The 15311-nt window shown below is 37.2% G+C and overlaps 1 protein-coding gene across 1 annotated transcript; it reads right to left on the reverse strand.

The window, feature by feature from the left end:
• Nucleotides 1-204: 204 nt before the first annotated feature.
• On the reverse strand, nucleotides 205-11110 carry LOC136432786 (adhesion G protein-coupled receptor L3-like). Its single transcript, XM_066424280.1, has 20 exons — nucleotides 10978-11110; nucleotides 10270-10314; nucleotides 8916-9740; nucleotides 8328-8410; nucleotides 7121-7312; nucleotides 6888-6962; nucleotides 6652-6763; nucleotides 6024-6310; nucleotides 5847-5890; nucleotides 5532-5643; nucleotides 5239-5330; nucleotides 4993-5095; nucleotides 4662-4815; nucleotides 4200-4305; nucleotides 3234-3300; nucleotides 2981-3069; nucleotides 2509-2635; nucleotides 2239-2280; nucleotides 1896-2003; nucleotides 205-1475 (listed from the first exon to the last, which is right to left on the reverse strand). Exons 2-20 carry the CDS (start codon nucleotides 10310-10312, stop codon nucleotides 1230-1232), a joined length of 2907 nt encoding a protein of 968 aa, XP_066280377.1. The 5' UTR covers nucleotides 10313-10314; nucleotides 10978-11110; the 3' UTR covers nucleotides 205-1229.
• Between the last annotated feature and the right edge of the window lie 4201 nt (nucleotides 11111-15311).

Consider the following 15311-nt stretch of genomic DNA (forward strand, 5'->3'; position numbering starts at 1 on the left):
TTTTCGAGGCAGGATTTTTTTTTACAATATTTTTCTATGTCATGGTGGACACACCTGGTGCAGGTTATCTAAAGAAGGTCATCGTTCTAGAGGTCATAAGTGCAACCTGCCCCACTGCTTCGTAGCTGTCTATATTTAGGTATTAACAGAACGCCATTAAGGAGTGACCTATGAACTCCAAATAGTTGATTTGGAATACGGATGCAATGTCATTTGATAGCTGCCTTTAATGTGAAGGTCATATTGGTATCAGATCTGCAGAATAGACTAAAAAGTGATGAACTGCAGCAAATTTGTACCCTAGAACACGTACGATGCTTGTTCAAATTGGTATACAAAACGTGAACTCTATAAAGATTGCCCTCATCACACAAATCTTGAATTGCTAGTATGTGCCGCACATGCATATGTATTATCATCTGTCGTATCCGCTGTCCATATATGATCTACAATATCCGTTGTCCATATATGATCTACAATGATAACTTTCATTACTTTATACAACATGCTTCACATTATAATTAGTGTCTTATTTTGATCTATTGGGCTTTGTGTAGTTCTCTAAAATAGTGAATTCCAGTCATCATCATCATCCATGGACTTTCTAAGTCGGAACTAAATTAGCACGGATTTCGTACAACATTAATCTGGTGTCCATCACCCTCCCCATTTCTATTCATACCATGTAGCACAAATGTGTCTCATATACTATAATCTGATGGTTTCTATGAAATAAAATAAATTGAATAAAAAATAGATATTCCTGTCTCTAATCCTTTGAAAGTAAACATGTGAGTGATGTTTACGCTTTGCTACAAAACAAATTGACAACAAATCCATACCGTTAAAAGAGGTAATACAGCAAAAAACAAAGGTAGACTACCAACATGTGAGAACCTTTTAACGTTACACAATTTTTTTATGCACCTTAATCATTAATTTCTTCATCTGCACATACATATATATATATGCTATCTGTGTTGTTTACAAAATGTACAATTTAGCCGTGATAGATAGCTATCAAAATGGTTTACTTCCTGATTGGAACGAAACGTTGATGTGTATTAGAATTACATTTCAGGTTGTTTCAGCACATTAAAATTGTACTGTCATATTGCTGATCACCTGTCATCGTACATTTCAATCGTGTTCTAATGTTACATGTAATTCTGTACAGATCTCCTTTTATATACTACTGCTTCAGTAGTGTTTAAACGCAATGGTAGACACTAAGGTAAACTCTCAGGCGCAATCTTTGAATTTCTACGCTTGTAACCATATCTAAGGTTGGTCCATTCGTCGGTTGGCTGGTTGTGTACTGACCCCGCGTCATCGGTGTTGTAGAGGGGGTTATCGACGATATAAACCTCATCCGCGATGTTGTCGAAGCCTGTGCTGTTGTCCAACGACATGTCGCTCATTGTCGTCTGCATTGAAGTGCTGAGGCTTGTTTCTTTGAAATCCCCCAGCCAACTCTGTCAAAGTTATTAACATAAAGATTATTTAGAAAAGATCAATCAGTGTCTGTGAGGCTCAATCAGATTCTGATCAGTGGCATGTAGCTATAATAGCAAATACATTGCCTAGGTTTATACTTGTAATTTGTAGAAGCTGCATGTAAATGTCTCGTCATTTCACCGAAGGAAATGAAATTATGTCATTGGCCTATCTGCCATTGTACTTAACGTACTTGTCAGTGTGGCCGGTAGTTTGTACCCGCAAAGCAATATGGGTAACCGCAAAGCAATGTGGGTGATAACATCTTGGGCTTATTTTGTGAAGGAGGTGAAGTCTGTCATCTCTGATTTGTCACGTGTGCAAAACCTATCAGAATGGTTGATGAATTAGTCAGTTTTCCCTCTATTGTTCCCTAAGAGTCAGCACTATCTCCCTACCTCCTGTTGACTACGCGACCCTCCGGCTTTCCTGGGCACTTTCCGTCCTTTCTTCTTCTTCGGACAGCATTCACATCTGCCAAAGCAGCGCTTCATTTCGTCTTGTACCTAGAAGGTTCAATGAAGCCATGTTGAAAATAGTAGAATCAGACAGCACGTGTCAGAGGCTTCTACTCCATCAATTATTTTCATGGTATGCACAGAAAGAAAACTCCACGTAAACTTAAACCAGTGTGCTAATGCTTTCTAGATGAAATTAGATAATGGAATGTACGCCATCATTTACATATTTAAGAACTTCCATATTGTCAATTTCCTAACGGATGAAAGAAAAGGTACTTACATGCTCATTCAGCAGGCAGTGAAATATGAAAATGAACAGGCCCTGAAATTACAAAAAGGTATTGCTTAGGTTTTTTTTCCAAAGGATGCTTTCAATTCAAATATAACTTTTGGATAGTTATTTAGTTACAATAAAATACCATCAATAGAAACTGATGAACAAACTCCAGACCTTGTTATGAACAGATTTTGTTCTGCAAACTATATCAAGAGCTACGTCAACAAAGTTGTTTCAATTCCTAGAAAGAACCACTTGATTATAAACACATACCTGAAAGGAGTTGATGATGGTGAAGACGTAAGCAAACACTAAGGTTTCCCTGTTGATGTACAGCACACCGAACACCCAGGTGAGACCCAAAATACACACCAAGGCAATGGACACGCGGACCCAAGACCTGAAAATTGTAGCACATTGGTGTCAATATTAAAATCAAGCTTGTGCAACGTACATCAATTGTGAAGTATGTAATGAATATGGTAAGTATATGGATTCCAACTATTTGTAATACACTGCACACAAAAGAAAATTACAAAACACCATAAATCAATCACAAAACCATGAGCAGGCGCTTGTCATAACAATGGCAAAATATACACGAAATTTACCGCGATCAATGATCGACATCGACGTAAGAAATCCTAATTTTGGGCCCAATCTTTTCCGCAAACTTAGTTGGTTCTCTTGAGTTTTGAAAATGATGTCATTTTACTGACATATGATAGCAAAATCCTTATTTTACTTGAATTTTGTTCCCTGTTGGTCGGGTTTCTCATGTAGTCTCTGTTTGTAGATCGTCTTCAAGGTTAGAGCCAGGAATCCCAGGTTCACCTGGAAATACATATCATCATGATATCATACAAATTAATGTGGGGATAGGGAAACACAAAACTATAAATGACAACTGTACGCAAGAAAATGTTTCATAATAAAAGTGACGTGTTGCTTGTATACGTATAAGCTCATCTTGTAATCAAACTGAGATCGGAATTTACCAGAATGACTAATAGCATCGGACCCACGAAGCTCCAGATGAAGTTACTCTCAACTGACAACCAGCAGCTGAGGGGAAAATCAAACATGTATTGAAAATTGCAATAAAACTCAATATATTTACCAAAAATTAAATTAAGCAGCATGATAGAGTCCATTCCAAGTCACCGCGAGGGTTGTTATTGTCATAATTTAGAACTATTTTCAAGTTATTGTTATTATTTTCGTAAGAGATTTGATACTTTTGAAATATTTTGAATGTGATTTCAACTTTATAAATATTTCTCAAGTTTTCTACAACTTAAGAAATATTCATGATGTAGAATATGATATTTACAATGGTTTCTAAATAATGGTAACAGCATTCTACCATTATTTACAATTATTTACAATTTCTTACCATTTTCTACCATTATTTGTAACATCTCTATAAATAGGTCAGAGGGCTTGGAAGAAAGTAATTCACACATCCTTACGAAGTTTAGGGAAGAATGCTTTCCACAAAGGACCCAACAGTGTCCTGCAGTGAAGTCTAAAGATGTACAAAGGCAGACAGAAGGGCCAGATTAGCACCTACTTTTATGGGGGCAATCACCATTCTACCATTGTTAACCATTTTCTACCATTTTCTGTTAATATTTCTAAAAGTTAAATAATCACATAGATGTTCGAAACTATTACAAATAAAGAGGTTTTTGTGCAGTTACTTTCAAAATATGTTTAAATTATCTAATTAAATTAAAATAAATTCATATTTTTGTATTTGATCTTTTAGAAAAATCTAAAACTATTGTCAGTCAGATATTCTTTTATTAGAAATTTTTGAAAATGATTACAAATATTATTATAAAACCCTCGCGGTGACTCGGAATGGACTCTAAAATGTTGTCGACATAAAGATCTTGTGACGGTTTTTCTTAACACGAAAAGATTTTCGCTGATGGTATATAAAAAATTGAAAGCATTACTATTTCCGTTTGTCTCCATCATCCGTGTCTTCGCGTCTTCCATATCCGTCCAGGCTAAGCCCATAATTGATGGCAGCTGAGACACCGACCACTATTGCTGGTATTCCTAAAGACAGACCAACTTAGTTAACATGCAGTCCTATCATAACACAGATATGCGATACCAATATTGCGCTAAGAAAGGTGACAGATCTAGAGCAATGCGAAGTACCAAAAACTATACATATGGTGTACACGACTTTCGTACATTTGTTGTATTTCTGTCAGATTTGATGCCAAAATAAACTTTTGGTAGTGTAGGAGATCATGATATCATATTCTAACAGTCTTTTATTTCTAGATCAACATGTGCATTTCCAATTGGAAACGAGAATAAAAGATCAACATTTTGCGGATGGCATGCATATCTACAATATCCGAACATTTGTATTCGTCAACACTAAACGTAAACGTAAGCAGTACCGTAGCCGACCAGGTGGTAGTACAGCAATCTCTTGGTTTTCAAGTTGAAGACCTTGACCAGTAAGACGTACAGTTCCACTCCTTCCACACACATCCAGGTGAAGACGGCCAGGAACAGGTAGTGAAGTATGATGGCGATCACATCACAAGCGATCTATTGACAAACAGCAAATTAATCAAAGAAGTGACATTTGTACCGCTAAAAAAGGTTCAATGTATAAAGGGGTTCAACTGTATCACAAATGATGATGATGAGGAGGATGTTTCAGTACCAAGTAATAGTGATACAAAACAAAGCGTCTAGAGGGACCAGCACATGGTTATAATTTACCTTATTTTCCGTTTTGTCGACCGCAGCGAGAAAGACAATCTCAGCAGCCAACAGGCAGATGCACAGGTTTGCGTGGATGATGGTTCGGATGCAACGGACTCGTCTGAAACAAGATGGCGGCTACTGGTGACATTTGCCCATGACATGCTGTTGTATCGGTATCTCATAGTAATCTTAGAGTGATTTCATCTCAGAGATAATTCCTACGTAAAGTTGAAAAGACTCCATAGAAGGGAAGCTAGTCACCTAAATCCAAGAAAAGCGCAAATACAGAAGAACAGACAGACGATGGAGATGATGCAGCCGATGTAGGTGATGACACTCAAGGCGAAGGAATGCTGGAAGAGTCAACAGAATCCACTGTCATGTATTGCATATGTATACAAAAGGTGAAGTAACAAAAGTGGTCAGAAATCTAAATCCATGTTACTATTGCTTGATGAATATTTGGAACCAAGTTGCAGATAAAAATGTCTTCCAACATCGCTCACATTTACACTTCAAAGCCGTTTTAGAAGTTATCATTTTCCAATACGCACCTGTTGACCTGTTACATCCACGAGAATAGCAAAGCTGGTAAGATGGTCACACACACAGACCGTGCGGGTCATGTCTGTTGTGTCCGCTGTACATCCCTTATCTGACCAGTTCCTGAGACAGCGAAGACAATTGATTTTCAAAACAGATAAATGATGTAATGAATCTTTTTACGTTATAAATTACGCAGATATCAATTAAACCGTCTAGAAGCTCATTTTTAAGCAACAATTTAGCACGTTCAACAAATGTGCAAAAATAGTCGATCAGACAGACTTATGTATGAATGTTATACAAAATGTATGCGCAATACTTACCCAATATGAAAATCCCAGAAAACACACGATGACTTGTTTCCGGTCTGGAAAGCAATTAGATCATTTCCACATTCATCTCAACTTATTTTCAATAGGTCATCCAGTGCATTGAATCATTGAATTGCAATAATATCCAAAACAGGTCTACAAATAGTCAAACTAAATGTACAGTGTTACCTTATTCGTATGTTCCAGAACGATGGTGACATTGTCGGCAACCTTGGCGTCATAAGAAGAGTTTCGGTTCACCAGCGTTGCCGAGATGACCCGAGAGTTGACAGCTCTCTCTGTCCGATTGGGTTGAAGATACTGCCCCAGAGAGTTGTAGAGTACGGACACGACGGCGTCTTGAGATTCCGGGATTGTGATACCGTCGTTCACGTTGGCCCAGCCGGAGGAAGCGCTTACGTTTGTCAGGTCCGGGAAAGTAGACCCTCCGTCAGATGTGGTACCGATGCCCATCACTACGCGTTAAGGATGACACGATATACAAAACAATCAATCAAGACATCAGGAAGCTAGTTTTTTTATGTATATTGCATTTTACAAAATGAACAACACATAATACAAACAAGAGAAAATCAAAGTACAGGAAAATGAACATAAGCCACGGATCCAAAACAATAAGTAAAGGTGGAAAACAGAAATGGACTACTTGTAAATATAAGTAATATTCAAAATAATAGTAATAACAGCCTCATTGGCAAATAAATGTAACAAAATCAGTATCAACATCAATCAGGAAGCTAGTTTGTTCAGTTTCTACCCCTGATTGCATAGCAAATGTGTATGTTTTACAACTTACCAACGTTGTCCATGACGATTGAGAGGGTTTTATTGGGCACTGTTCTGGCGAAGAGAAACCCCGCCTTCTCTGTACTATTCATGATACCTGAGGCCACATCAGACCGACGATCCTGCAAATATAGAATGTCAGAAGATTGGCTAGGATTAGTATGTGTTACTATTAGACATCATGCGATATGTGGTCAAACAGATATCAAGAATGGCAGGCAGTCTTCAATTTGGAAAAAAACTTACCAGGGGGATGTCGGACCAAGCAGCGCCCGTAACATTATTGCCTCGCAGGAGAGCATTTACACATCTCATCAGCGTCTGTTATACAAAAATGATAAATGTTACTATAGATATTTAATCTTCAAAATGGGTATATTTTGAACAACATGATTTTGAACAAACAAAAATTATCTATTTCATTCAGTGCTAATCTGTACGAAAAACAATATTCTTATGGTAAAGCACTGTGAACCTACATTGGTAAAATCGGATACTACAGCATTCGCCGCCTCTTGAGAAAGGTTGTTTAGTTGTAGTTCCTGTACCTCTATTAAGGAACTGAGCAGTTTTATAGATTCGCTGACATCTCCACCGTATATGGTATCTTCCCTTTCTAGATGATCTGCTATGTTGGAAAGAATGCCTTCTGCAGGACCTCTTGCTTCAGTCTATAAAATTATGAACATTGTAACAGCGAAATATTTGTAATAGTTTGATCTAATGTAGCTCTACCCCAGCAACGCCTATATGGTATAAAGAATAGTTAAACTAGAGATGTAACATTTGCCAGCAAATACACTATGGTTACCTTACAAACTACTGCTCTGTTCATTCTTTAACTCAAACACATTGAATATATGGTGAGCAGCCCCCTCTAAAGCTTGTTGCTACATTATGTAATCGAACACCACAATGTTTACCAGTAACCATGGTGAGAACCGTCTGGTTCAGGTCGTTGACCCTATCTGTGGGGAGAAGAGGACTAAGATGCGTGTTGCTACATTATGTAATGGAACACCACAATGTTTACCAGTAACCATGGTGACAGCCGTCTGTTTCAGGTCGTTGACCCTATTTGTGCGGAGAAGAAGAGGAAGAAGAGGAAGAGGAAACGAGCAAAAACAATATGGTTACCCTTCTGTGAAGGTAACCATAACTAGCAAAGCCTAACGATAACACAATGACTTAACATAATTCTAAACATATCGATATAAGTTACAGAGTAAAAACCTTGTTCCAACACAAATCAGCCTTAAGCAGCAATTGGCCAAAGCTGACAGGAAATTTGGACCATCGCGTTCATTGCGGCTCATTGCAGCTGCCACAGAGATGAGACGACGGGCGGTCTAAAATTCTTGGAACATATGAACAATAATTGCTGACCTAGGGCATTTTGTAACTTGAATTTTGACAGTCTACTTGCAGTCTTTTGATGTTTTAGCTCTGTAGTATGTATTAACTGCCTACACAGATGAACCTTTATGCTAACATAATATTCATGCTAATATGGTTAGATTCATACGACCAAGCGTTATCTGACAGCATGTAGACAACAATAACAAAAGCGAAACAATAGAAAATAGCAGTATTCACGTCCAATGCAAAAGTTCTTGGTATATTTTACGAGGTGTGTTAAGTTGTATTTATATCGTAATATATATATCAGGCAGCTGTCACACTCACAATATTCTGCAGCCAGAATGATACACAGTTGTTAACGTCAGGTGTACCATCCCAGGTTCCCATTTCACTACATTTCCATCGGGCTGTGGATTGAATTTTGTGTTTGGTCAGATTTTACTACTTAATACAAAAAGGGATAAAACTAAGAAGTTGTGTGAGAATCGATTTGCAAGGACCTAATCGAGCTGTGTCAGAGGTGAACGAGATACAATATTGCTTGTTTTAGTAGGATGCAAGAGGTTGCAAAGCTACATTTATGATCCTTAAAGTAGGTATGACCTTGAGTAGAGAATACTTGATTTGATTGATTAAAAAAAATCTTTATACAAAAAAGTTGGTATCATGAATGTCATTGATATCATAGATAATCATTTAATGTTGCATATACATACAACCATCGTCTATTAGATTTCGGCAAAAATATCATTACACAGTATCATGATAACCCTTTGACACCGTTTTTTTTTTTCGATTGTATGATAGTACTTATACTCAACATTCAGTTGATATTAGGCTGAGAGCTTGATCCAGCAGACACATGCTAGAAATTAACACGTATGCTATGACAAATACCAGCACATAGCTTACCAATTGCACCGTTGGGACAATGTTGTATGGACACTTTTCCTCGGACTGTTTGTGGCCAGTTGATGTTTCTCCTTATTTGGCTTAGACAATGTGCTGGTGAATGTGTTGTCAATGGTAACTGTGATGTTAATAGTTTTGTCGATGGCGATTGTGCTGCTTTTGTTTTTGTTGCTGTTGATGGCCACTGTGCTGTTGGTTTCGTTGTTGATGGCGATTGTGTTATTAGTTTTGTAGTTGATAATGACTGCGTTGTTGGTTTTGTTGATTGTGATTGTGCTATTGTTTGTTTCGTTGTTGATGGCGATTTTGTTGTTAGTCTTTTAGTTGATGAAGACTCTGTTGCTGGTTTTGTTGTTGACGATTGTGTTGTTAGTTTTGTTGTTGATGGCGATTGTGTCGTTGGTTTTGTTTTTGATGGCGATTTAGTTATAACTTTCATTGTTGATGACGATTGTGTTGTTGGCTTTCTTGTTAATGATTGTGTTGTTGGTTTTGTTGTTAATTGCGATTGAGTTGTTGGTTTTGTTGTTGACGATTGTGTTGTTGGTTTTGTTGTTAATTGCGATTGAGTTGTTGGTTTTGTTGTTGACGACGATTGTGTTGTTGGTTTTGTTGTTAATGATTGTGTTATTGGTTTTGTTGTTAATTGCGATTGAGTTCTTGGTTTAGTTGTTGATGACGATTGTGTTGTTGGTTTCGTTGTTGATGGCGACCGTGCTGTTGTAAGTTTTGACGTTGGCACTGCATGCGTTGTTAACTTTGCTGTTGATGTTATCTTTTCTGTTGCTGCCTTCGTTGTTGATCTCATCGTGGAAATCATGGTAGCTGGAAAGTGATATGAAGAAATATATTTACGTTGATATCAGATACCGTTACGCATAAATGACAAATTCTGATAGTTATCTGCTACGTTCATTCGTTTTGTTGCTGTTGCTTGTCGGGTACCTGTAGTAAGCAGAGCACACAACGACAGGAGCGGTGTGATGATTTTATACCTGTACTGAACCACATTGTACGACTCGAGTTTAACTCATGCAATTAATTTGAAATCTACGTGTCAACCTAATCTGCCATCATCGTATGTGAATGATTTATATGAAACAGTCCTATTTCAAACAAACACTGTTGATAGCTGATTGATCGATCCATCAACGTATTTTTACTAGCTTCTGTCCCCGATTTCTTGTCTTTCTTTACTATTTTGCCTGTTGCGCTATTACTTTCTGAATACCATATCATATTAAGGACTAGAATGTTAAACACCCTTAGTGCAAACAACCCACGTTAAAGAGTAAAGTTCTATCAATGTTGTGCAAATCATGCATGAAATAGTGTATAAGGTGTTGATACGGACACATTATATTACACGGTGACACCAAACCACAAGCCGGGACCATGGCTTTTAAAAGAATGAAAAGAACACAAGTTAGTGTGGGATTGACAAAATAGGTGTAGCACGCCATGGTACGAAATTTTGAGACTAAAAAAGTATGAAAGTTTGGATCGTACATCTATTACGTCATTACTTTAGCAACTTGCAATTGTCAAGAGCGTAGTATTGCGGCCTTATTGTACTTCTTGGGGAAATAATTATGACTTAATCATAGTTGAATACAATTGAAAACACTGCTATGATACAACGTCCTCATTAATCATGCAAAGGTAGTCCTAGTTTGCATAATTTGCATTCTATTTGCATATTCTCTGGCTTAGCTACCTATTTAGTAATTACGCAAAGTCATCTTCAGCTATCCTCTTTGAAATATTTTGACAAAAAACCTGTTCCAGAACAAACTACCAGAGGGCCAAAACTTAGGTCACTTCTCACCGAGCCGAACAGATATCCATGTTCAGAAGACGAGATAGCAAAACCATTCAGCTGCAGTACCATAACAAGCCGCTAGGAGACCAGAAAACTCATCATCTCGAGGTCCTACAAAGACCTACCAGCATACCAAATATCAAGACAATCCATGCCGGTCTTCTCAAGTTATCACAAACAAACAAACAAACACACACACACACACACAAACACACAAAGTGATAATGTACAGAGACTTACTTTCATTGCAGTAGGCTCCCTTCCAACCCGTCCAACACTCACACCAATGATAGCTGTTGCTACCCGGAGCAAAGACGTTGTGGTCACCGTTTCCACAGGGGTTGGGCGGGCAGATTGCTTCAAAGAAAAACAAAGATTCTGCGTCACTTGAAACGCTATGTGGTTATGAATTCTATGACGGGCACTAGAGGTTCTTTTACGTATTCACAGCTTCGCCAAATGATGTTAACCCTTACGTACGTAACATCTTACGTATTGTAAATGTTTCTCATTTCCTGTGCAGATAAGGTCCTTATTTGCATAAATCATCATTATCGTTATTAGTTAAACACCTAATTTGCATGATATATGACTTTAAATACTCACTTCTGAATAACTTGCATATGTCACAAATATCTCTATCATTTACCAACGAGTCTGTGTATCCGTATCCGCATTATTCATATGGATTCATTATCTTTTCTTTCCAAATCACAGATCCCTCTTCAGGGAGCTATTGTAGAATTTCTTCATTTATTATGCAAATTATGTTGAAATGTACTGTGTAATCTATGTATCATGATACTCTATTTTATCTAACCTAAATGCGTCACTAGTACGAATATTCCATCATTCAACTAGTACATAGTATTGCCGTTAATCGTGCAATTTTCTCATTATTATCATGATAATTAGGTCATGATTTGCCTTATCTATATTTTCCTCTAGAACCAAGTTACATTCGTAATGGGTATGAAGTTCCTGTCATTCATCGCTATGGACAAATAATTTTCCTAATCCATTATGCAAATAAATATGAATATAATCGTGACGTATAGCGTTGAAATCTATGTGAAACATGGCACGTGTAACAATCCGGTCCTTAATTTGTTTTTGCTTGTTTCTCGAAGTTTGCCGTACAAAATGATAGGAAAACAAACCTGGTGAATACGCATGGAAAATTTAGCATGCCAGACTACAAGATTCAAAAACATTGCAATGTCAAGATTATATTACATACAAACATTATAGTTACACATGTAGCTTCGTTACAAAAATTATGTTATGATTTAATGATTTTTCAGTACGTCATATGTTATAAGGTCAAAACTTACCAGCGATAGCATCGAATTCACAAAATTTACAGTTCCGATTGTTGATATTTTCACATTGTGGCGGCTTCCCTAGGGTCCACCCTAAAACGAACGTAGCGGCGAATGACTCATATTTAAAGGGCACAAAACAACGTTAACATTTAGTTTAAAACATTGTAATTTGATATAAGGTTAGCAATTTAACAGTTACATTTCATGGCACTTGCCTTTTAAGATTTTTGCATTTCCTGTATCTAACAAGGTGACAATTGTTTAAGCACTCAGTGTACAAGAGAAGATCATATTGTACATATCTATGTGTAATAAATGTCGAGCTGTTAAAGACGAAATCATGCGGAGGGAGGCAAACGGAAAAAGGTGTGACTACACGTCTTAAGCAAATTGTCAACAATAAACGTAATCTATTGTTATCGACGTGCTTTAAGTGTTTTTATATCGTTGACCTCAACGAGTATCTATCGTGTTTGTTACAGAACTAGGTTACCTTTCACTTGTTGTGCACACAGGAAATGCAGCACGAAAACAGCCGTGACGAATCCAGCAGAAACCGGCATGTTCACGTTGTTTAGTTGTTCGTGACTCACAACGTGAATCTTCGCCGTTCTAGTACACCAGAATGTTGTCTCCGTCGTTCGAAACGCGACCGAGGAATACACAAATATGTTAGGCTTGGATACAAGTATTAACCGTCAGACAGACGCGTACTCAAGCATATAAAACCCGTGTTTTCTTTGCGGTAAATCTAATTTAATGAGAGCCCTGGTGACCTTACATTATATCCCTGTGCATGTCACTGATGACGTCGTCACACCCTGTTGGACGAGGTGTCCCTTTGTCTAGTCCCATCCCAGAGCTTCAGGCAAAATATATGCAGTTTTCTCCTTGAGAATGCCATCTAATGAGGTGGTTTCTTCGCAAGGTTACTGAGGTTTGTTAAGACTGAGATTGATAGCTAGGAAGATAAGTGATCGGTAGATTACCAAAAATGCATAGGTTTGCGTGCTAGTTTGTAAACACTGTGTTTGAAGTTACCGCAGATCAACGGCACTTTCAAGCGGTGATTAATTCTGTATCTAATTATAGATTTCGTGGTGGCAACCCGTGACAGTCAAAAGGTAGCACCTGACCCTCCAGGTCGGAGGTTAGGCGTGGGGTCAACAACACCAGATAAAACCTGTATCTGAAATTATGACTTCTCTACCCACGAGACCCCAGGGCCTGGCGTGAAGCTCCATCCTGTTCTACAATGCTAGGCCCCCACGAATTAGACAGAAGATGTCATTAATCATGATTTGTACGGCCACAACGTCCTTGGTACGACGTCAACAACAAATCAGCAAAAACCCACGGCATAACAAGCTACTCGAGGTAATGGAAGATTTTAATGCGAAGGTTGGCAGTCATAACAGTGGGGGGAATCATAGTCTTCTCCCACGTAGTGCACCTACATGTATATTAGCTATTTTTTTACATCCTACATATATCATAAACAGTGTCATACTATGTATCTCATGCAGTACGATTTTGGAATCACCATTACATCATTAAGGTAATAACCGTTGTTTGTAACATATAACTTAATGTAGACAATGCGTATTAAAGAGTAGATATACTTATTTATTTTATTTATTTATTTATTAAGATTTACAGAATGAAATCTGAGAGGTGTTGGCAACACGATCGATATATCCTTTACAAGGCCAACACCTCCAGAGTACAATTTAAACAAATCAAGAAGTATGCGAATAATAACTAATAACATAATAACGTTACATTCTAAGAAATGACGACTAACAAAAAGCAGTAATGACATCTCTATAACAAGGCTCATAAAACACACAGTGAATATAATGGTGGTATTGACAAAGATATGAAAAAGACGGGACTATCTTAAATAGCATTTACAGTAGTTAGTCCATATACATATTCTGTGGATGTCGAATACATATATATGCGAGAACATGAGCATCTATTGTTATCATAGTGTGTAGTCGCAGACATTTGCAGTCATATGTACTGAAAATATAATAGAAATTATAACGATACATATTGTATCAAATACCTTTTTCTACAGAAATCATTAACTGTCAAATTGTCAAAAGTCCTAGCTAGGTAGAGCATTATTGAAGTGATATTACCATGTTGAACAATAAAAAATATTATTACTAAAAGTATGTATCGTGAAACTAGTATAGAAAACTTTCGTGATTATGTGACTGACTCTGAGTTGGATTGAGGAGTTTGTTTCCAGAACATTCAAGCTTATATGACTTACTTTGAGTTGGATGGATGAGTTTGTTCCAGAACTTTCGGGTTTATATGACTGACTCTGAGCTTGATTGATGAGTTTTGTTCCAGAACTTTTGTGATTATGTGACTGATTCTGAGTTTACTTTTGTGATTATGTGACTGACTCTGAGTCTGATTGATGAGTTTGTTCCAGAACTTTCGTGATTACATTACTTACTCTGAGCTTGATTGATGAGTTTTGTTCCAGAACTTTTGTGATTATATGACTGACTCTGTGGTTGATTGATGAGTTTGATCCTTATCTCGTGTTATTACATGACTGACTCGGATGTGGATTGTTGATTTAGTTTCAGAATTAAAAGGACAACTTCTGAATCTTTCACTGTCTGTAGAAAGTCAGTTTTGAGTTGGATTATTCTTATGTTTTTGAGTTAACTTCATATCTGGTAAGGGAATCTGTGAATATGAGAGGAATGGTCGATTTTGTGTTGAATTTAGAATCTGAGTTCAAGTTTTGTTTTGATTTGACTTTATCTTATATATTACTGACATTTATGACATTGTGTTTGAATTTTGAAACTGATTATTGTTTGTTTTGGAGCTTACTCCACATATCAGTTTGCAATGGTTTATATTTTTCATTTAAGGATGGTTGTACGTAGTTGGTTGGACTACTGGAATTTTTGGCCTTAACAAAAGAATGTTCTGTTGTGTATTTTTTGTTTTCATTCATGGCACACTGTATCCCGTCTTTATATGTTTAAGGTTGAATGTGTTTGAGTTCATATACATTATGTTATCATCATTTACGAGAACCCCTTATCATTCCAGTATTGACAAAAACTGCTTTTTTACTGTTTATTTTGCTTTTTGCGGTCGTCTTCCCCTGTTTGATTTCTTCGGTATATCTTTTCTACTTTCCAGCTTTGATGACATTATCAAAAGTAAATATATGTAGTTTTAATTGTAACGGGTTAGGTGACCGCAAAA

The sequence above is a fragment of the Branchiostoma lanceolatum genome, chromosome 4 (genome assembly GCF_035083965.1).
Source record: "Branchiostoma lanceolatum isolate klBraLanc5 chromosome 4, klBraLanc5.hap2, whole genome shotgun sequence".
Lineage (NCBI taxonomy): Eukaryota > Metazoa > Chordata > Leptocardii > Amphioxiformes > Branchiostomatidae > Branchiostoma > Branchiostoma lanceolatum.

Excerpts from the sequence above, each read along its gene's own strand:
- LOC136432786 (XM_066424280.1), bottom strand. The coding sequence starts at position 10,312 with ATGGTCCCGGCTTGTGGTTTGGTGTCACCGTGTAATATAATGT. Across the intron at positions 5,096-5,238 it reads TGCGCTTTTCTTGGATTTAG|ACGAGTCCGTTGCATCCGAA; the intron begins GTGACTAGCTTC and ends ATCTTGTTTCAG. Across the intron at positions 2,004-2,238 it reads ACTGCCTGCTGAATGAGCAT|GTACAAGACGAAATGAAGCG; the intron begins GTAAGTACCTTT and ends TGAACCTTCTAG.